Raw genomic sequence first — 22,295 nt, 5'->3', positions numbered from 1 at the left:
CAAACACAGAAGTCAGGACCTCATACGCAGTGATCAATTATCCTACCACAGGGTGGTATCTATTGTCCCTAATAATTTTTAAATTTCCTGGGATAACCGTAAATCTCTACATATCATATTTCAGTTATCTATTAGCATTCTGGTTATAATTCACATTATGATAAAAGCAGAAAGAAGCTAAGCATTGAACATGAAGGTGTACACGTTAGGTAACTGTGGCTGGTTTTGGCATCTGTGGCTGGTCTACCTTTTCTGAGAAGAGTAAGAAAGTGTGCCACACAATTCTAAGTCTGGCTTCCACCTTTTAGACTAGTCCCATGGATGAGAATGGAAGTCTTAGGGGTCTCAGAGGTATGCACTGCTGGAACACAGTCAGATCACAATGTGTGAGCATCCCTTATCCAAATGAGAGAAGGGCAAAGGAGATCAGGCTCCAGGAGGGATCCAATGTGGTATCTTCACTAAAAGTATGCTCTTGGGCAGATCTCCACGGAAATGTCCAGGTGCCACAGGGGCTTTACAAACCATTCTTTGAAAACCATGGTGCCTATCACCCACTAAAAGGCTTTATTCTCTGAAAACCTTGGAGCCAATTCCCCCTCCCATCAGAATGCTCTTACCTGCCCACAGCAACCCATACAGAAGAAATCAGCTACTTTTACTAAGATGTGGCACAGTGGCTTTGTGACACTATCTCATGTGGTGCATGATGAGACCAAACCTTCGAAAAAGGGTCACAGATCTAAGCTAGCAATACCTCTTGAACAAAGTCTTCCCCACACAAAACAACCAGACTTCTTATGAGTGAGTCACCAAGTCCATTTGTGTAACTTGGGAGGATGTCATCAGTCTAGCTTCCTCGACCCTTCCCCCGGCACAAGCAGTTTTATACCGTAAACATAGGCATGAAACAGATCAGGGATAACAGCATCATAGTAGGGACCCCTGATACCTAAAAGCACACAAGATTTAATTCTTTTTGCAGATAAAATATTTGGAGTGCTTTTTAGCCCCTGTGCAAAGAAGAGTTACATACTGAGCAGAGCCAATTCGAACAGTCACAGAACACCATTGTCAAGTAGAAGGGGTACAGGGTAAATCTACTCATGGTGTGGACCTAAAGATTGGCTTAGCTGGTACACAGACGTTATTTTGGCTGTTAGTGGTCATTATTTCAAGGCATCCTTCATACTTACTGCCTCGGTGTGGACCGGGTGCACGGCAAAGAGCAGGGCTGTGACGAACGCCAGTCCACGGTTCTTGAAGACTGTTTTATCACAGGTATACATCAGCACAAGGGTCACCAGGCAGTGTAGAATGACGTTGACCGCGTGGAAATAGAAAGGGTTCATGCCAGTCAGAAATATGTTTAGCCTGTTAAAAAGTAAAAAATGAAAGATGGAGAGGTCTATACAAGCCATAATCACAGCACACGCACAAGAGATCCCCCGCCCTCCACCATCATTTAAGATGTGTTATTTGGTAATAGCTTCCAGTTGCTTTCAACATTTCATGTTTATGGATCTGCCAGCTTTTTCCTATCTCAGAACTGACACATCTACAGAAATCAACACAGAGACAGTTATAGTGCTATTCAGGGAACCCAGACCTCTTAAGGAAGGCAGACAGACAGACAGCCATCACTCCCATGATTCACTAAAGCCCCCCACCCTTCCTGTCATTCTTGCTTTTACTTGTAACCCAGGGGAGGGTCCCAAGAGCTGGTATCAGAGCCATGGCCACTGGGGATGAACAGAAACCAGGGGACTGCAACTGTACCTCCGCCAGGGCGAGCCAGGCATGAATGAGAATGTGTGCTCTCAGCCACCGTACCACCAGGAGCCATGTCTCCAGATTCTACATCTGGAATCTGCATCTATTGCTTCCCCACTCGGGACTCGTTAGCAATGCTTGCTACTACAAGCTGCAGCTGAGACAACACGGAGCGCGAACCCGCCATGAGGTTTTAGTATTTGTGGTGTTTTTGTTAATGCTTGTTTATTTTGTATGTGCATGTGTATGTCTGGGGAGAGAGAATGAAGTGGGGTCACAGATGAATGCCACTGTACACATGTGGAGGTGAGAGTATAATTTGTGGGAGCTGCTTCTCTCTTTCTACCACATGGGTCTCAAATATCAAACTCGGGTCATCAGGCTTGGCAGAGAGCCCTTATCTACTGAACCATCTGGATGAGCAGGGCTTGCTTTTATAATATAAGCTCCCACCTATCTAGGAATCTGATCGTTAACACCGTGGAAAGCCAGCTAAAAGAGAACCAAAACCAGAAGGGAAGTCAGGTACTCGTCATCAAAAAACAAAAACCTTCAGGGCACCAAAATACAGAGCAGATGCATCTAAAGGTTGCCTTTAACAACAGGATAGAATGTCCCCAACTAAGTCTGTAGCGCACAGTGGTTCTTCCTGACGCTGCGAACCTTTATTCCAGTTCCTCATGTTGTGGTGACCCCTAACCACAAGGTTAATTTTGTTGCTACTTCATAACTGTCATTTTGCTACTGTTATGAGCTGTAATGCAAACATCTGTGTTTTCCCATGGTCTTAGGCGAGCCCTGTGACAGGGTCCTTCTACCCTCAAAGGTATCATGACCCATCGAGACTTGCTGCTTTAGAATCATAGAAGACCCTCAAATAAAACCTCTTGCACAAACCTGTAATCCCAACACTCGGATAGTTGTGGAAGTAGGATTGTTGGGAATTTTAGACCAATGTGGGCTACACAATAAAACCCCTTCTCAAAACTTTTGTCAAAAACGAAAATTACTCTTCTCTGGGGTATCTTTGGGGCAGTGTGTACATAGTCGTTGATGGCCCATAGCTACCTGGCTTTCTGTCCATGACACCAAAACAACAATCCTAGGCGGTTATCTTAGAGCTACTGACCCGCCTTTCTTACAAAACCGTCTTTGCCAAAACACCCAACCAAGAAGGTATGAGTCACCCTTGGAGGTGATATATATGGGTTCTAAATAGCTAGTGTGATTTTTGCACAGCTTAAACCTTCAAACTCTAAACATCCCAAGCTTCATCTAGGTGCATGAATCTAACACCACAGTTACTGTTTGTGGTGTTATCACCCTCATAGGCCCATCTATTTGAGCCCACAGTCCAAGGCTGGTGGGGACAATTTGAGGAGGTTATGGTTGGGGAGGGGGGTGCAGCCTTGGTGAAGGAAGTACTTCACTGGAAGAAGGTTTGAGGGCTTATGACCTCCCTTATTTCCTGTATGTAAATGAAAATGTGAACAGCGAGCTTCCTGTTCTCCACCATTGTAGACTGTATCCCCCTGGAACTTAAGCCAAAATAAATGTTCTCCCTTAAGCAAGTGGAGCTGGGATTTCCCAGAGCAAACAGGCCAGCAAGACTAGCCACAGTGGTGAGCTCCGAGCAGAGAGCAGAGGAATCTCCTCATGAATCCGTGCTGTTGACATGGCACCTCCAAGCCAAGAATTCCAATGTCTCAGCCCCATGGGGATAGTACCTACTGACACTTGCTATGAGCTAACCCTTCCCTCACGCTAAACCTAACACTCATGCTGAGGCTTGGGTGGCCGGGATTGTTGGTGCTCTCCATCTGAGAGAAGGCAGCACTGTCTGACCCCAGCTTTCTTGTAACCACGTCTGTGCGTCTGTTTCTTTATTCCCTCAGGGTTTGTAGTCAGGGTTGTGGGACTAAACCACTGTGAGTCCCGTTACATAGGGTTGATTGAGACAATAGTGCTCAGTCAATAGTGCAGAAGAATGACTCAGGATGATTCCTAGCATCAACCTGGGACTTCCACAAACACACACGCATGCGCACATGCACACGCACACAGGCATGCACACACACATGAAAATGGAAATAAATGGGAGAAAGTGTGTACCTGCTGACTGAAAATCCCAATTCCAGAAAATTTTCATCAGAAAAATAAATATTTTGATGCATATGCAAACATGCTCACATGTATCTCATAGTGTTATTTATAAAATAACATGAACTGAAGAGGGGAAGAGAGATTGACATGTAAGCGTAAGACAAAATGTTAACAACATTTTCAAACATAACCTGTCTGTGAGAACACAGAACAGACTCTCTGGTTCTGGAAAGCCAATATGGGTACACAGCGAAAAGGGGGGTTCCATTTCATAATTTAATAGAAGAGGGGCTGTGATGGATGCCCTGCATCTGTGTTTTAGCAGAGACATTTATCAAAATATCTCGAGGTCTGCCTGCATTCATGACAGCCCAGGATGGATTTTCAGCCTACATAGAGTGGGGACTAATATATCAACGTCTTCCTGGACTGAGACCTCTGGTGCCTGTCACAGTGCCCTAGTGTTATCTCGGATCGCCTAATGTCATTACCAACAGCTCAGGTAAAACTACAGAATCCACATTTACAAAGATCACAAAAAATGTCTGTTCGAGAGGAGAAAAGTACACCGGAAGACCAGAAGACACACTGAGATCCAAAGTGGCCACGAGTGTTCCTGTCAACAGCATGCTGGGTGCTAAAACACACAGAGTGCAAAAAAAAAAAAAAAAAAAAAAAACCAAAAAACCCCCCCAAAATACTAAGACTAGAACTATTGTATGTGTACTGAGGTCCAGAATGGGTTGTTACCCTCACATGAAAGAGTTAATGCTCTTCAGACATAGAAGCAGGACAAATCACCAACAGAGACAAGGAGCCACAGACCTTTCAAAGAGGAAATGTTCTCCAAGTGGAAAAGAGAGGCAAGACCCATGGTACTCACTGAGGGGCAGTGGGACTAAGAGGGCATCTGGGGTCCGTGACACAAGGGTGAGGGGTTGTGGGTTGATGTTAAGGTGATACATGATTGGACAGTGGAGAGGTAGGTGGAGAAAAGGTAGAAAAACGGAAGAGAAGCAAAGATTGCGGGAAGACTCAAGATGGAGCTGGAGAAAGCTGACCTAGGTCCAGGGGGATTTAATTGGCGATAGATAGATATGAATATTTTTAAGGGGTTTTATAGGTCTTTATATCTCTTATAGAAGGGCAGTTTGTATCCTTGTCCATTGGATTTAATCTTATTGTGTAGAGGGTTTGTGGATTGAGAATTTAATATATAAACCTACCATGGAAAGCTACGAAGATCTGAAGTCATGTTTGTGCTGGGTGGTGGGGTAAAGAAACATGCCAGGGTGGTCTTATCCACCTGGGACAGAAGCAACAGGGAGGGCAGAGTGAACAGCCTGGGAAGAGAGCCCTGCAGAGTATGGCCTTCGGACTATGTGAGAGAGTCTGTGCTCGGCTCCACGCTAGAGCAGCATCCATGGAGTGAGACCTTAGGGGTCTGATAAAAGGATAAGCCATTTCTAATTTATACCGCAACAGGGGGCCCTCTGAAATGGAGTCTCAGGAAGGTGGTTTTTGGGGACATAGGGAACAGAAGTGATCAGAGTGCAGGGATACAATGTTTGTGAACCTTACAGCTTTGCTCTCCAGTGTCTGGAGCAATCCTCACTCATGGATGCCACATAGTAAATACTGGAGCAGATGGCAGATGGACAGACGGATGAATAAATGAAGACTGGGACAATGCACTTACTCTAAGTCTACCCGAGGGAAAAGCAAGGTCTAACTATACCAGAAACAGACTCCCCCAGGCCTGGTTCCTCCTATACACAGCTTTATTTCACCTTTATACCTTTTAATATACTGTTTCAATCTGCCAAACATTGTTTAGAGCAGATGTCTGCATACAAATATTTCTAATTTATCTCAAATTATTAGAAGGCTTGACACCCTCAGGCTGGTGGTGCTACAGGGGGAACATTTGGATACCTGGTCCATTGGGGCAAATGTTCACGTTATCAGTCCCTAATGAAATCTACTCATTCTTCATGGCACAAGACTTTCCTTTTAGTAAAGAAGACAGTAGACTGTTTCTTTGGTCTCTATTTAGAATCACAAATGGGCAATAAAAATGCAGGCAGAATGACTATTGTTTAAAAACAAAGTGTGTCCAAGAGAAGAAGGTATTACCGACTTCCTACAGATGTAAAGTTCTATCTGCCAAAGAACAAGAGCTCAGTCCCTCGGTTATGCAGTCAGCTGACACTGCCAGCAGCTGACATTTCAACCTGTAGAGGTTCCTCATGAGACCTATGTCTAGGGAGGGAGACCCAGAGATCGCAATGTCCTTGGTACAGCGTAGCTCATATCCGAGGCATTTACAGATGCCTGTGCTCCTGTCCTCTGCTCCATTACAGTTCTCCTGAGAGGAAAGAGTCAGGTAGCTCTGCCTTCACCGAGGCACTAGAGTGAGCCTGGTGTTGGGACACCTATAGAGTGGAGAAGCTATGAGCCAGCTCCTTTCTGTAAGGTGACTGTGATCTACATGTGTGAGGAGGAGCCACCATGGAGAGGGGCTCTCAGATGTTAGTGAAGGGATCCTTGGTTAGAGAAGTTTGAATGCCAAACATGGTAGGAACATTCATGACAGCCAGCAGACAGATGCCAGAGGACTTGGACAACACTAGGGCCATGGGTGTGGGCAGGGCCTCAGGCTGAGGGAGTGGAGGGAGTGTGTGTGTGTATGTGTGTGAATGTCTGTGAGAGTGTGTGTATGTGTATGTTATGTGTACATGTGTGTATGTGTGAGAGTGTGTTTGTATGTGAGTATGTATCAGTATGTATCTGAGAATGTGAATGTATATGAATGTGTAAGTGTATGTGACTGTATACATGTGTGTTGTGTGTGTGCGCACATGTGTATGAGAGAGTATGTGTGAGTATATATGTGAGAATGTGTATGTATGTGTGAGTGTGTGTGTTTAAGTATATGTGTGTGACTGTGTATGTATGTATGTACAAGTGTGTACCTGTGTGTATGTGTTGTGTATGTACGTGTGTGGATGTGTTGTTATGTAAATGTGTGTGAGAGAGTATGTATGTATGTATGTGTGTATGTATATGAGAATGTGTATGTGTATGAGACTGTGAGAGTGTGTGTAAGTGTATGTATGTGTATGTAACTGAGTATATCTGTGTATGAATGTATGAGTGTGTAAGTAAGTGTGTGAGTATTTATGTGTGTGACTGTGTGTGTGAGTATGTATGTATGAGTGGGGGAGGGGGAGCGCACAGAGGTAGACTGGAGCTACCACTGTGAAAAGCCTTCCCTGTGGCCCAGTTTCCAGACCTGGCTCACTCATGGATTTGGAGCGTTCAGACTGAAGTTTGGGGGCTCTGAGAATCAACTCTGCATGTCCCTCGGCACAAGTGTCTCTTTCTAGGATGTGTCCTGATTAAGTTTCGCCTTTCTTCTTCCCCTAGGCCAGACTATATGATTTAAAGGATGTGGAAAGAGAGTTTACAACGCTCCTGGCTGTGAGAGGGCTGTGGAGAGCTGCCCCTGCTGCCTTTGCTCTCCTTTGATGTCAGATTATTTGACCTGACTTCTTGGGACCCCCCCATATGGCTGTCCTGGAGAACAACCAGTCTGATTGCTTTGAGTTCATGCCTGCTCTCCTGGTCATCTTTGCAGGGAGACAGGAGGATCAGAAGAGGAAGGGGGATCTCAGAGATGCTGTTAAGCCTATTTGAGAAACAAACATAAAACAAAAACAAAAACAAAAACAAACCTACTGCTTGTCCTAGTTCTAAAAGAGAAACAAAGCCTAAGCCAAATAACATGAGAGATTTTTAGAGCTGAAGGGGAAAGATGGGCTTTTCCCACTTCCAGTGCAATGTAAATCCATTTGTTTATTCAACAGGGTTCTTTTAGGATCTATTTGCTTTGAATGCAGTGGGTTTCAGTGATGGAGAGAAATTAGCTTCTTAAATCTCTGAAAAACTGTTCATTACACGGTAGGGGTTGTGTGACAATGGCTACCTATGTGCTGGAGAAGCTGAGAACCCTGTAGCTGCTCAGTCCCCAAAGCTAGGTGCCTGGGAAGTCCCATCCTCTGATGAGGCCTGGAAGGTCTTCAAATCTTCAATGGAAGGCCAAAGAAGCTAGGGTGTCAGCCAAGAACACACTCAGAAAGACTCGGTGGCTGGCAGGCCATGCTTTGTTCTCCTGGGATCTCTTTGTATCTTCTGCACTCTTTTGGACAAGTGACACCTACTTTGAGGATGGGTGTCTCCCCTCAACCATTTCAGGAAACTGTCATAGACCTGCCCATAGTTCTGTCTCCTAAACGATGCTACATCCCATGGAGTTGGTGATTCAGAAAGATCATCACATATCAATGCTACTTGAGCTGACACCTTGGTTTCTCTCACACACATACACACACAAACATTCTCCCACATACATACTCATACATATACACTCTCTAATACACACTCACACACACACTCACAAACATTCACACACTCACACACGTAGTCACACACATACACACACTCATATATACATACATACTCACACATATACACTCTCTCACACATACACACACACACACACACACACACACACACACTCCCTCAGTCTGAGGGCCTGCCCATACCCATGGCCCTGGTGTCGTCCAAGTCCTCTGGCATCTGTCTGCTGGCTGTCATGAATGTTCCTACCATGTTTGGCATTCAAACTTCTCTAACCAAGGATCCCTTCACTAACATCTGAGAGCCCCTCTCCATGGTGGCTCCTCCTCACACATGTAGATCACAGTCACCTTACAGAAAGGAGCTGGCTCATAGCTTCTCCACTCTATAGGTGTCCCAACACCAGGCTCACTCTAGTGCCTCGGTGAAGGCAGAGCTACCTGACTCTTTCCTCTCAGGAGAACTGTAATGGAGCAGAGGACAGGAGCACAGGCATCTGTAAATGCCTCGGATATGAGCTATGCTGTACATTGTGATAGTTGGATCTTCCTAGATAGAGGTCTCATGGGGTACCAGTGGTCACCAAACCTCTTTGTGTGACCTTCAGCTGTTCCCATTCCATCTTAAGACAGTTGAAAGCATATATAGGGTGAAGCCTGAGATCTGCACCCAGGAAGGGAATTAGCATAGCTGTGAGACATGGGTCTCAAAGCTCAAAAGAATGCACACAAGGTCAGCAAGCTCAGCAGAAAAGTCAGTATGCTCATCAGTAAGCATTCTTTTCAAAAAAGAAAGAAAGAAAGAAAGAAAGAAAGAAAGAAAGAAAGAAAGAAAGAAAGAAAAATTTAGCCAGGGAAAGGGGGAGTAGTGTAGCCTCTTTATTATTTCTTTTGTGCATGTGCACACGTACGCAGAGATATGTGTACATGAGAATTTGAAGAAGAACCTTAGCTGTCATTCATCAGATGCTATCTACCTTGACTCTGAGAGAGATCACCTGTCAGCCAGCAAGTCTCAGGAATCTGCCTGTCTCTGTCTCCCCAGTACTGGCACAGTATTAATATGCACAGTATTGCTACAATGCCTGGCCTTTAAAAAAAAGGGCTCTGGATGACTGAACTGAGGTCCTTATGCTTGCAAGGCAAGCATTATACTTCCTGAGCTCCCTCCCCAACTCTTTTGTCATTTCTGGTATCGTTCCTGGTTGTTCACAGCTCAGCATGACCCAGTGAACACACCCATTTTCCTCTGGAGTTCCCCATCAGTAGCTGTCTTGTGGCTCTCAAATGCTTGAGAATGGTTTCCATGGTCCACTTAAATCATTCAACCAGTAGATAACATCTGGTTCAGCTTATTTCCACTATAAAGCGAATCCCATAGGCCATCAGTCATTCTAGATCTCTTCTGCATTACCTCTAGTTTAAGAGACAAATCAACAAATCATTACTTCATATGAAGAAATGAACTATGCAACTGGATGGAGCTCAGTCCTCTCACCTTCACTATGAGAATGCTATTCCCTAGGGAAGGTGCCAACCACCATTAATGTCTCCATGGCACTCCAAGTAATGACAGACTAAAGGGAAGGGCACTAGAGGGAGGGACACAGTGTTCGTGTGTGTGGTGTGGGGGGGGACCAAGGAGAGCTAGCTTTGCTTGGCAGGAGGCCTGGGGAGTCCTAAACACAAACTTGCCAGGCGTCAAGATGCACATGGCTCAGGGCATCAGAACTTATCAGAGAAGTATGAGCAAACCTGGGGAGTCGGGGCTTGGGGTTTCACTAGGGCTTCATTACTCGGTCCATTTGAATGACACAGGACTGAACTCAATCTGCAATCCCTCCCCCCTCTTCAAATGAGAGCCAGAGCTGATATCATGCAGCTCAAATCATTACATTTTTAGCACCACCAGCTCCATCTGAACCATGGGGCTGACACTGAGTCACCTGCTCCTCAGGTGTGGTGAACCCGTTAGTCCACTGTGAATATGAAACTCCTCACATTGAGAAACTCCAAGAAAGAAGTTTTCTCTGAAGTAACCCAAACCCCAAACCAGACCAATTCTAGATAGCTGTATTGGAGTGAAGGAAGTCATTCCCTAGGCTAAAGTAAAGGAGGATATATAGCCCAGGTAGTGCATTTGACCAGGCTTTGAAGTCCTGGTGATTCATATGGTTACTTTATAGAAAGCAGGACATTGGTAGGAATGGATCTTAATCCCCCAATGGAAGGAGGAGATGCAACTTCATTTTGGGCTTCCCTCTATCCTTGAACTTGAGACATGCACTCTGCAGCTGTTCATGCTACCCTGAGGGAAAGGGTGCCAGAGTAAAGATGGCCATTCTCTCCACATCATAACTGAGAGACACAATCCTCCTTTAAAAGCCAAAGCTGCCCTTGATCTGTGGTACGCAGAGCCTTCAGGGATCCCCTGCAATATCCAAGGGAATACCTTCTTCCTCCACTTTGCTCTTTTTTGAGAGAGAGCAAAGAAAAAGGTAAATTAAGACAGAAAACTGGCCTGGAGAGAGCCAAGGTTGCACCTTATGCCGCAGCTGTAGAACTGAAGATTTGGAACTCTCAGCTCCTCCTGCACCATGCCTGTTTGGATGCTGCCGTGCTCTCACCTTGATGATACTGGACTAAACCTCGGAACCTGTAAGCCAGCCCCAATTAAATGTTGTCCTTGTAAGAGCTGCCTTGGTCATGGTGTCTGTTCACAGCAGTAGAATCCTAACTAAGACAGCAACTCTCAGAGCAATGACAGAACATTGAAACCAGTAACAAAAAACCAAAACCAAAACAAACCAACCAACCAAACAAAAATCAATGTCAGCTGTCGGTGGGGGAGGGTTTGAATAAGGGCTGATCTTCAAATGGCTCATGTGTTGAGTGTTTGGTTCCTTGAAGGTGGATCAAACTAGGGAGAAGTATTCATGCCATGAGGGCTCTGACCCAAGCAGGGACTGCCCAGTGTTGGACTAGTAATTTGCTAGCGTCATAGGGAGGTGGAGTCTAGCTGGAGAAATAGATCACAGGGCATGGGGTTCTACATCTGGTCCTGGGCTTCTCTCTGTCTCACTCTATGCTTCCTGTTACATGAGGTAGCAGTTCTGTACTGCCTCACCTGGGCCCAGAAACCCACAGAGCCAGGCAATCAGATGCTAGAACTGTGAGCTAAAACATAACCTCCCTCCCTCCCTGCCTGCCTACCCCTCCCTGCCTGCCTCCTTCCTTCCCTTCCTCCCTGCCTCCCTCCTTCCTTTCCTTCCTTCCTCCCTCCCCCCTCTCTCCCTCCCGGTCTGCCTCTCTCCCTCCTTCCCTGTCTCCCTCCCTCCTTCCCTTTCTTCCTCTCCCCTCCCTGCCTGCCTCCCTCTCTTCCTCCCCTCCTTCCTTTTTTCCTCCCTCCCTCCCCCCTCTCTCCCTCCCTGTCTGCCTCTCTCCCTCCCTCCCTTCCTTAAACTAATTTCAGATATTCTGTCTCAGTGCTGAAAAGGTGACTAACTGACCAGTATAAGAAAGTGAAGCATGGCGTGTGTACAGATGAGAGTCCTGGACATGCCACTATGACAAAGTGATGCCTGAGCAGACACTGGAAGTACCCAGAAAGCTGGCCCTGCCCAGCACAGGGAAGGGCTTTCTAGAAGACAGCCCACTGCAGAGGCCCTCTGCAGCAGTTTGCTCTGTGAAGGAGCAAGGGCTTCAGACAGCTTAGACCTCAGGGTGGAGTCCTGGATTCTGCAGGCAGAAGCCACATCTTATCAGCGAGAGAGACATACCACCATTCCTCTGGCATGAGCAGACATTCCTCAGTCCTCATAAAGAGGAACGACTAGACTGGAATCTGGGAAAACAAGAGTGTGGCTGCGAAGGAAAAGCAGAGAGGTGTCTGTCGATGAAAACAAACAGCTTTGGAAGGCGTACCTGATTTCCTCTGGGGACAAACTTATAACCCCACACTGTAGAACTCTGTTCCTGGCTTCCTATACAACTTAACCCTGAGACATGAACATGGGCTCTACCTCCAGGGCTTGCTTTCTGTAGTATAGAAAGTCCAGAGATTGGCTTTTTTTAAAAAAACTTTTAAAATTCTTTGTGAACTTTACATCATGCACCTCAATCCCATTCATCTCCCTGTCCCTCCCTATCTGCCCTCCAGCCTTGCAACCTCCCCTTCGAGGAAGAAAAAAAAATCTCCTTGTGGAAGCTGTAATGTGTGACAGTGTGTCCCAAAATACCCTTTATCAACACATCTTCACTTAATGTTCACAGCAATGAGTCACGGGTCTGGTTTGAGGCCTCTGGCTCCGGCTTCACCATCATCAATCCTGGCTCCTCACGGGACTCCTAAGATTTCCCGTTGCTGTCTTGGATTATGAAGACCTGGCAGCCCTTTCACATGCTTTAGCCCTTAATAGGTGGGGTAGGCCAGCTCACAGACCTGGCTCTGGGCCTGGGTGGTAGCTGAGTTGTTCAGCCCACCAGCTCTTCTGCTCCTACACCACCAGAGGAGCACTGCCCCGGCTAGGTCACCTAATGTGGCAGCCGGCAAGGGGCAGCTCATCCAAGTGCTGCAGACAGCAAGGGGCTGGGTCTGCCAGCTCTTCCACTCTAATGACCTCAGGGCAGGGTGGTTTTGTTTGTTCTCTAAAGTCATTTCCCTCCCGCTCCACTAGAGCTAGTTTTTACTGCCTCCAACCTGCCCCCACCCCTTTTTACCTCTTGCCTATGTCTCTATCACGGAATAACGGGAGTACCTTAATCAAACATCCCAGGCCCTCTTCCTTTATTGTCCAGTATTTTACAAAGAGCCGGTGTCACCCTTGCAGAGACAGACTGCCTGTCAGTGAGACCTCAAAGAGGACAGGTCAGTAGGAGCAGACACAAGATGAACACTCCATGGTTCTTGAGTGTATGTGATGGTAGCTAATGCTTGCACATGCTCAGAGCTGGCAGAATGCTATGACTTCATGATGCAAACCACTGGGGGGGGGGGAGTCTGTCATGATCAAGCACTAAAGCATCACAGGCCCCACAGCACATGTGTGAACATACTCTATTATTTTTTTAGCTCTGACATTTAACCACCCACTTCACTCTTATGATTTATGTTAGTGTCAGGAGCGTTCAGTAAAACTTTAGAGCAAACAATGATCTAATAGCCTAAACATGGAAAGACAAACCATGAGTTGAAGGTCCCTTCGTCAGCCTTAGCTTCACATCTTCAGTGCTGAAGACCTCGGGTTCCACTCACTGACTGAATGGAAATTTCCGCAGGATCTTTTTCCCAAGAGGATAAAAGGAAGATGCTCAGTATCTTTTAAACCAGTCAAAGCAATTTCCAAGGGGCATTATGGGGACTGCCTTCAGTTCTGTTAGCTCAGTATCTACAGAGAGACTTAATGCATTCCTCCTGATTTTAGAGGTAGTGACTAGGGTGGGGATGACATTATGTCCTTCACAGGAAAATGGATGCAACCTGAGAGCAAGAAAGACAACTACCAGATGTTTCCTCTCGAAGGTGGAACTTGGAATCTAGAGAGATATACCACACACACACACACACACACACACACACACCAGCATGCAGGTAAGTCTGGAGAAGAGGCAAGGGATCAGCCAGGACAAAGAGGAGAATATGGGTTGGATACAGTATAGGATACACTTGAGTGAAAACAGTCTGTGTGAAGACCCCCGACCCCAGTTCTGTGCACTGAATAAACACCAATAAAAAAGAAATTAAGGATAAAAACAGAAGCAGAATCAAGAGTGTGAGGTCTGTAGAGTAAGAAACACGACTTGCTTCTCCTTTACTTGCATCTAAAAATATTCCCGCATGTCCTTGCTCACGAGCGTCTGGGAAGACGGGGCACAAGGGCGGATGAGCTAGCACCACAGATAACACCAGAATACCGTCTCTCACAGCCCTGAGGCCCCATCTTGACAAGGAGAACTTGTGGGAAAAGGTCTGACTCTTTCCGCTCTTGCCGCTCACACCTGCACTGGCATCCTCAGCAACTGAGGAGAATCAGAGGGAGGCTGCAGGCCTGTGACCCCATAGCTACTGATGTCACCACCAGGAGCAGCCAGCACTTCCTGTTCAAGCAGCATGAGACCCCACAGCCTGAAGACCTGCACCAACCTTCTCAGCCTGATCATGGCCACTCCACTCCAGACCCCTCAGAAGTGTCTCCTGGAGCCACCCTGGGAAGGGGGTTCTAGAAACAGTCCCAGTGTAGGTAGCTAGAGTGATGGGATACAGTCCTTGTTCCCCTGCTCTGCACCTTGAAACTGCTATGTTATCTGGTAAACTTTTCCTCGGTCCACTTAGCCCTTCATGAAAACACGATTAGGCTGTGCATTAAACAGGTGCCGCTGTTCTTCTACTGAGCATTCATCCAGAAAAAGAGAATTACGTATTTACTTGATTACACTTGTTCTTAAGGGAGTTACTATCTCCCAGGCAGTATATGACACACATCCAATGTCTCAAGGATATAAACTTACTTTTACTAAAAGGAGAAACGGCTTTAAAAATTGATTTGGGGTTCTGTGGGAACAAGACCATAAGGTCCAAAGAGGTAACCTTTCATTGCACACAACCATCTGAATAAAGTTCCAGAGAAATGCTGAGACAGAGAGACAGGGGTGGGGGGAATCTCAATAAAGTATACATTAAAACAATTTTACTATATAGCGTTGAAATGGTAAAACTATAGAGATGGAGGATTGGTGGTCATCATGGGCCAAGTGGGAGTTTTATGGATTAGGTGTTAGATCTTGGGTGCATTGCTCCAATGGGGAAGTATAGGGTCCACAAGATGGAAGTGTTCTAGGCACTGTGACTGTAATAGAATCTCAGAAAGGGATGCCTTGTCATAAACCTGCAGAGAACTAAATATACACCAAGACAAATAAAATACATGTTCAAATACTGATGAGATTTAGGGGGTGGGGATATCTCATTTATAGCAATGTTAATTTCCTAGCACCCAGGAAACATCCACAAAGGGCTGAATATTCCCACATCAATCACTAATTAAGAAAATGCCTTTCAGGCTTACCTACAGCCTGATCTTGTGAAGGATTTTCTCAATTGAAGTTACCTCCCTCACAGATGACTCTAACTGTGTCAAGCTGACATAAAAAAAAAAACCATCCAGGACACTAGGCCGATGCTTGAGCCATACCAAATAAAATAGTTTTCCATCTCTTCATGTACTTCAAGTTATAAAAAAATCTGACTAGGCATGGTGGCTCACTGAATGTGTAATCTCAGCACTTAGGAGGCAGAGGCAGGACGATGATCAGTAAAGAGCTAGCCTGGACTACATAGTGAATCCAAGCCAGCCTGAGCTACGGAGTGAGAACATATCTCAAGAAACTAAAAAAATAAATAAGAGGAGAAGGGAAAGAGAAAAAAAAGAAAAAACTTGAACTTACTCGGGACACACCTCATTTACTGCAGAAGAGTTGGCCACTGTGACTGATAGGGACCAAAGGAGCGGAGGGGACTGAGCTACTTTCTCTTCCAGATGAGGTAGCTATTCCAAGTCACACCCTGCTGCTTTCTAGACTCACAACTCAAATGGCCCATTAAGAAAAGAGAGGGAGATCTCTGTGTCTCTATTTGCTTTCTATTGCTGTGTGTAGAAACAGGTTTATTTACCTTACAAGTCTGGACCACAGGCCCATCATTTAGGGAAGTCAAGGCAGGAACCAAGTTGGAGGTTGCTCAGCCCAGGAACGACACCACCCACAGCGATCTGGGCCCTCCCACATCAATTATTAATCAAGGAAACACCCACACAGGCTTACCTACAGACCAATCTGATGGGAGCATCATTTTCTCAACTGAGTTTCCCTTTTCCTAGACGACCCTAGCTTGTGACAAGTTGAAAAAGAAAGAAGCCAAACAACAAAACTCCAAAAGCAATAGTCTTAGACAATTGTACCAGAAAGAGGTTTCATATCCTTCCTTTCCCCCATTTGGTCAGCTCTGAGCATTCCCCCCCCCCCCCCCACTATCTCCACCCCTTCCCCAGGGTGTGGGTGGGGATATGAAATCAAGCTGCTGATAAAAGGTGTAGCTGCTACACAGCCCTTCCTCCTCTGCCCCGTAGAGTTCCCAAGAGGAACTATTAAAAACACTCGGACAGCCAGCACCTTACACTTATGCCTACCCTCCGGCAGGCATTCAACCCTGGCGCTTTAAATGGAAACTGTTCAGGCTAGGGATCAGGGCAGGGTCCAGGGCTGTAAAAAGTCCACATATAGAGTGCAGTGAGTTTATACACCTTCAAATTAATCAACAGCCTCACCCAGTCCATGAAAACGCCTATCGTCTATCCAGTGTAAAAAGAAGCATTCCTAGCTTTATGGTTTGAAAAAAAAAGCACTTGGGAAATTAAAAGGCTGAGAAACTGCAGCTAAGGCTATCTTTTGGATGAAAACCGACACAACTTTCCACAGATAAATGTTTATAAAACATCTCCTTGGGGGTCAGACGTGTTATTTTCTCGCCCTCTTTAAAACACGAGTTTATTTGAAAGAATGACATGAAAGCCAACGGCAGGTTTCCCTTTTCTCTCCAAAGCCCTGGGCCTGAAGGCTCATGCTGCTGTTATTTTGCCAGCTGTCCCCGGAGATCAGTGCCATAAACTATGGCTCCTATGACAAAGATTTGAAAACGAGTTAATACCCTGTGAGCTGCTGTGTCCTGCACTCCCTCCAGCTCAAATGCCAAGTTACCCTGAATGGAGTTCAGCTGTTTGGTTCCAACCGGTCCTTTCCCCGGGATTCAAGCAGATACACAGACCCTACAAACGCATACTCTCGGTCCACACCACAAATGCTGAGTCATGGCTCCGGAGCTGGGGAGGGGGCTCTCTGCGCCCCTCCACCTCGCGAGGTCCTCGGTGTGGGTCCCGGGGGCTGGGCACAGCACCGCTGGGGCTGGAGATGTTCAGGGTAGGGAGGCTATCCGGCAGCCCGCGCACAGCAAAGCCCGGTGCTTAGAGTAGGGTGCTTGACCCCTCTCCCCAGTTCCTGCCTAGAACACTCACAGCCTAGCAGCTCGAGAAGCATCCTAGGTCACCTGATCCGGACCCCTTTATTCCTCATCTGCCCAGCAAGCAGTACAACCTCCTAGGGGAAGCTGACAACTTGGAGCATTGCCCCCCACACACACCCCCGCCCCGAACCCGCTAATCGCGGGTAGGAAAGTCTCCCGTGAGAAGTCACGTCTGCCATCCCTGAAGCCCCAGGGACGTAGCAGGGAGAACTCGATCCCAACTCCGCAGACAGGAAGCGCGGGAGAACCTAGGTTTAGCTGGAAGGACGCGGGGCAGAGCAGAGATCTCCCTGAGTACGGCGGAGAGAACCCAAAACAGAGTCAGAAGAAAACGGTGTAGAGTTTCAACCCAAGCAGAGTCTTGAGAACCCGAGGCTGTCCCGGGTAAGGACCGAGCCAGGAGGATTCAGGACTGAGCCCGAACCAAACAGAATCAGAGTCCGAACCGGGAAGACCCACAGCCAGAGCGACGAGGTCTCGGGGCAAAGCGGAGAGAACCTCGTTCAGCGAATCTGGGGCTGCGCTGATAGAATACTAGAGTCCGGAGAGCCTGGGACAGATTCTGGAGGACCCAGAGCCTAGTAGAGAGGACTTAAGATAGAATCAGGAGCCAAGCATAGAGCCCAGAGGATCTGGGACAGGGACTGGAGAACGGAGCAGGGCGGAAGAGCAAGCGTAGAACCTAGAGGACTAGGCTGAGCAGCCAGAACACGAGGTAAATTCGAGAGGATCTGGCTGATGGCAAGAGGACCCGGGGTAGAGCCGGGAGAACCTAGCTGAAAAGGGGAGAACAACCTAGAGGAAGTACCGAGGGACCTGTCAGAAGTGACCCTGCAGTGCCATCCCTTCTCCAGGGACAGGTGTCTCGACCCCAGGACGCACAGGGCTCACCTGAAGGACAGCACGCACAGCGGCCGATAGGACTTGTGGCTGGTGCTGTCCGCCAGGCCCTTGCCCCAGAAGTCGTTAGCGAAGACGGCCCAGCGCAGCGGGGCCCCGGGCCGCACGTCGGGGTTGTTCACGATCGCCCACACATCGTCGTGCACAAACTCGCCCCGCAGCGAGCGGCCGTAGCAAAGGCAGCTGGCTCCAGCTAGCAGCGCCGCGGCCCCGGCTGGAACCAGCCCGCAGCCCGGGAGCCGTGAGGGCGCGCGCTCCCCGCCGCCGCGGTCCCCGCGGGTCACCAGCATCGCACCGCTCGCAGGGCAGCTCCCGCGCGGCGCGCATCCTCCCCGGCCGGGACCCGGGCGCGCGGCGGCCTGCTTGGCTCCGGCATCGCGCGCCCAATGTCCCCACCCGGGCGCCCGGTGCTCCGCCGCCGCGGTGGCCCAGCTGCAAATAAACAGCGATCCCCCCCGCCTCCCCCGGCCATCGCCGCCGCCTCCGCCCACTGCGCATGCCCGCTTGCGCGCCTCCGCCTCCTGGATCCTGGGACCTGAGGTCCCTAACACCTGGCCTCTACCGGCTGCCGCTGCGTCCCAGACGGCCAGAGCGCGCGGGTGGAGCGGTTTGCTGCAGGGCTTGGGGAGGGAAGGGTGGTACTCGGGAAGGCCACCCAGGGTCCCACCCGGTACGTCCAGCAGCTCTCCCAGACCTTTCCCCAGCCCATCTCAGCTGCGGAGGGGCAGGTCTCCGCTGCCTCCCGGCCGGCCGCATCAGGTACTCAGTATGCACCCAGACACCCTCTCCCCTTGAAGGCGTGAGCGATTCGACACCAGCAGAACAGCTAGATCACAAGCTCCATCACCGGCAGGGCTTGAAGTCTTCCTCCGTGTGCTATGCCCCAGACCTGGGAATACAACACACGGAGCAGTCCCTTCTCTAAAGCCCATCTTGGGCTGTGGGCTGCCTCCTTGCCCGTTTCTCTATTCCTCCTGCTGCTTATAACAAACACCGGGTTTGATTTTTATTTCCGTACGGGAAGCTCTTGCTTTTTCCTTAAACTCTTAAGCAATGAGGAAGGCGCCCAATACATTACTTCTGGCTTTCTTTTGGTTTTGGTTTTGAGACACTGTCATAGGCTGTCATTCAGGCAGTCCTGGCATTGGCTGCGGAAGCCAGGCTGACCGATTTAATCCTAGAATATCCCCTGCCTCAGCCACCCAGGCCCAGCTACCTGCTGTCTTACTGGATGGATCTCTTGGGTATAATTATTGTCTTCTGGGTAGTGCATGTGAGGCTGCCTACGCCCTTCAATACAAACTAAAACTGTGGACTGCCTTGGCATTGCCTCTGGGTCAGAAACTTCCTGTCTTTCTCAAAACTGTTCTACTTTTGAATGCTAATCACAATAAATAAATGAAGGATTCCAGAAAAACACTGAGTTCCTCTGGAATTAAAAAGCCCGTTGGTTCTTTCAGGTCACTTGTGAATGAACACGGCTTTATTACTGAAGTTAACGGAGACTTCGTGCATCCAGACGCCAGACCTCAAAATAAACTTGTCATTAAAACAAAAGCAAACAAACACAGACAAATACAAACAACAACAACAAACTTTTGACAAAAAGAAAAGAAACTTGAAATGTAAGGGAGAATTTGTTCTTTGAGCCTCCCAAAACACAGGAGCATTTAACTCCAAAGTTCCCGAATTAACAGCGACACAGTCTAAGACAGCATCCCTTCTCGCCCCTTTTGATGTTTTGCTTTACTGTTGGTTTCTCTTGGTGAATCAAAATTGGTGAGAGAGAAGCAACGCTGAAAGCTTGTGTTCCAATGACAGCGTTCTTAGAACATCTGACCCTCAATGACTGTGCTAGGGGGAGTTCCGTGCTTGTGAACACACACACACATCACAACACACACACCTGTGTCTTTTACACCCTCCATAGTTATACAAAAAATAGATGTAGGTTTTACCTGGTGCACATTGTACTAAGGAAGAGTAGAGGCACAAAGTAACCCAAGTACTGTGTGAGTGTGTGAGTGTGTGAGTGTGTGAGTGTGTGTGTGTGTGTGTGTGTGTGTGTGTGTGAAATTAACTGTGTCATGTCTGTCATGTCTGTGTGACTGTGTGAGAAAGAGACTGTGTATGTGTTGAGGGTAGTAAACAACACAATATGGACATTTCCCAACCTTAACTGGCTTTCTAGGGCAGCAGAAAAATGATACCACCTTGTGGAAATGGTCACTGGTGATAGGTCTTGCATGTGTGTGTGTGTGTGTGTGTGTGTGTGAGAGAGAGAGAGAGAGAGAGAGAGAGAGAGAGAGAGAGAGAGAGAGAGAGAGATGAACAAGAGGTACAGGAAAGTGGCTCCAAGAACAGATTCTATGGCAGCTAACGTCTTCACAGCCTTCTTTCACGAGAGGCACGCCTCCCCTATTACAGCAGTTTGGGATTTTCGATGAAGCAGAATTCGAGATGTCAGTGACGATGATCTTAATGGAGGGGACCAGAGCTGAGGCTCCAGAGAGAGGGAAAGGCATTCAGGGAGTTTGGCATATATATGTAGCATGTGGCATCTAGGCTCAGGCTGTCTCCAGCATTCAGTGACATTTTCACTGTCAGCATTTCTAATGATGGATTTGGAGTTCATTCAGAATCAAGATGGCCTCTAACTTACAAGGTTCAGCCCAGAGCTTTCCAGCTGGGCTGTGGTGTGAGAGCCATCCACTGTACAGAAATTTCACCTTGGGGGCTGGGTTTGGACTCAGTGAAAGCTCCAGGAAGTACACAGTGGATGCTGTGGTGACACCGTGGTGCTCAGGTTGCTAACCTCGAAGCTCCACTGGTTGGAAGTATTAAATGTGTTCCAACTTATGACATCTTCGGTGCCCTACACATCTGTGTTCAGAACATGTATTGTGAACCAGGAGCACCCACAGGAAGAGTGTCCTGGAGCCTCGTCATTTCCTGACCTACTTCTGCTCCATGCCTCAAATGCCAGTGTCAGAGAGCAGGTGCATCAAGCTGTTTGCTCCTCTCTCAAGGCACAAAACACCCATCTCAGCTAATAAAGGGCCCAAAAGGAAATTAGATTTAATATCTCACTGCTTAGTCTCCAATTATGGATAAGAGCTTGGTAATTGCAGGAAGACTGCCTTCTGAGAGGTCTGTGTCCACCTGGCCCAATCTAAAACAAACGATTCCATGAGCGCTTTGAGGCTCAGACAGGGTCATTCAGAAACATCACAGGAGTAGGATTACTGAACAATATTAGCACAACACTTAGAAAGAAATCAGAGGCGAGTCAATATTTTAATAAAGTAGATTTCAAATTAACTGTTGAGATTCTTTGCTCAGCCTAACCTTAGCGACGGTTCATAAGCTTATCTCAGGGCCCTAGATGCTGGCTGCTTCCCTGTGCGATCCAGTTTTGGCAGAGACCTCTTAAATTTGATGTCTGAATATCTGATCAGGTTCATATCCACCACCCTCTCAGTAAAATGTCTCACCACCTTGACGTCAGAATAATCCTGGTAGATCAGTTTAGCCAGAATCTTCTTGTACCTGCTACTTTTCTTGATATTATGATATTATCATATATATTTATATATTTGATAAAACACCTGAAAAAATGCAGCTTATGGGAGGAAGGATTTATCTAGATGACAATCTAGAGAGACAGAGTGCATCTTGGCAAGAAAGGTCTGGGGCGGTGGTGGGGAGACTGGGGGGGGTGGTGAAAAAAAGATGTAAGAGCTTGCTTTACCCCAGGAACAGGAAGCAGAGATAGGATTGTAAGTAGGTCTTGGTTATAAAACTCAAGGCCCGTCCTCATTGGCCGGCTTCCTCCAGTATGGTTTCACCTCCTTGAGGTTTCACAATCTGCAGGAAAAGTACCACACATTCAAACCTGGAGGGACAAACGTTTTGCATTCAAAGCACAGTGCCTTCTTAACTCTGACATGGTATTTTAGCAGGATCCCACCCACTGATACCCCCAACCCAGCACACACTCACACACACACACACACACACACACA

General features: G+C 47.4%; 1 protein-coding gene across 4 annotated transcripts in view; it reads right to left on the bottom strand.

The window, feature by feature from the left end:
• TMTC1 (transmembrane O-mannosyltransferase targeting cadherins 1) overlaps positions 1 to 18,692 on the bottom strand; it is a 186,945-nt gene extending 168,253 nt beyond the window's left edge. For all 4 annotated transcript variants that reach the window (XR_013974987.1, XR_013974988.1, XM_080914968.1 and 1 more), the window contains exons 1-2: positions 18,262 to 18,692; positions 1,197 to 1,374 (exon numbers count right to left, since the gene is read on the bottom strand). Coding sequence is in view for 2 of the 4 variants with exons in the window: in XM_080914968.1 (XP_080771094.1) it covers positions 1,197 to 1,374; positions 18,262 to 18,560 (477 nt within the window). In the remaining 2 variants the exon portion in view is untranslated. The remainder of the gene's footprint in view (positions 1 to 1,196; positions 1,375 to 18,261) is intronic.
• Positions 18,693 to 22,295: the final 3,603 nt, after the last annotated feature.

The sequence above is a fragment of the Micromys minutus genome, assembly GCF_963924665.1.
Source record: "Micromys minutus genome assembly, chromosome: 3".
NCBI classification, from domain to species: domain Eukaryota; kingdom Metazoa; phylum Chordata; class Mammalia; order Rodentia; family Muridae; genus Micromys; species Micromys minutus.
Note: the sequence above shows the minus strand (reverse complement) of the source record. Positions and strands in the feature narration are given on the sequence as shown.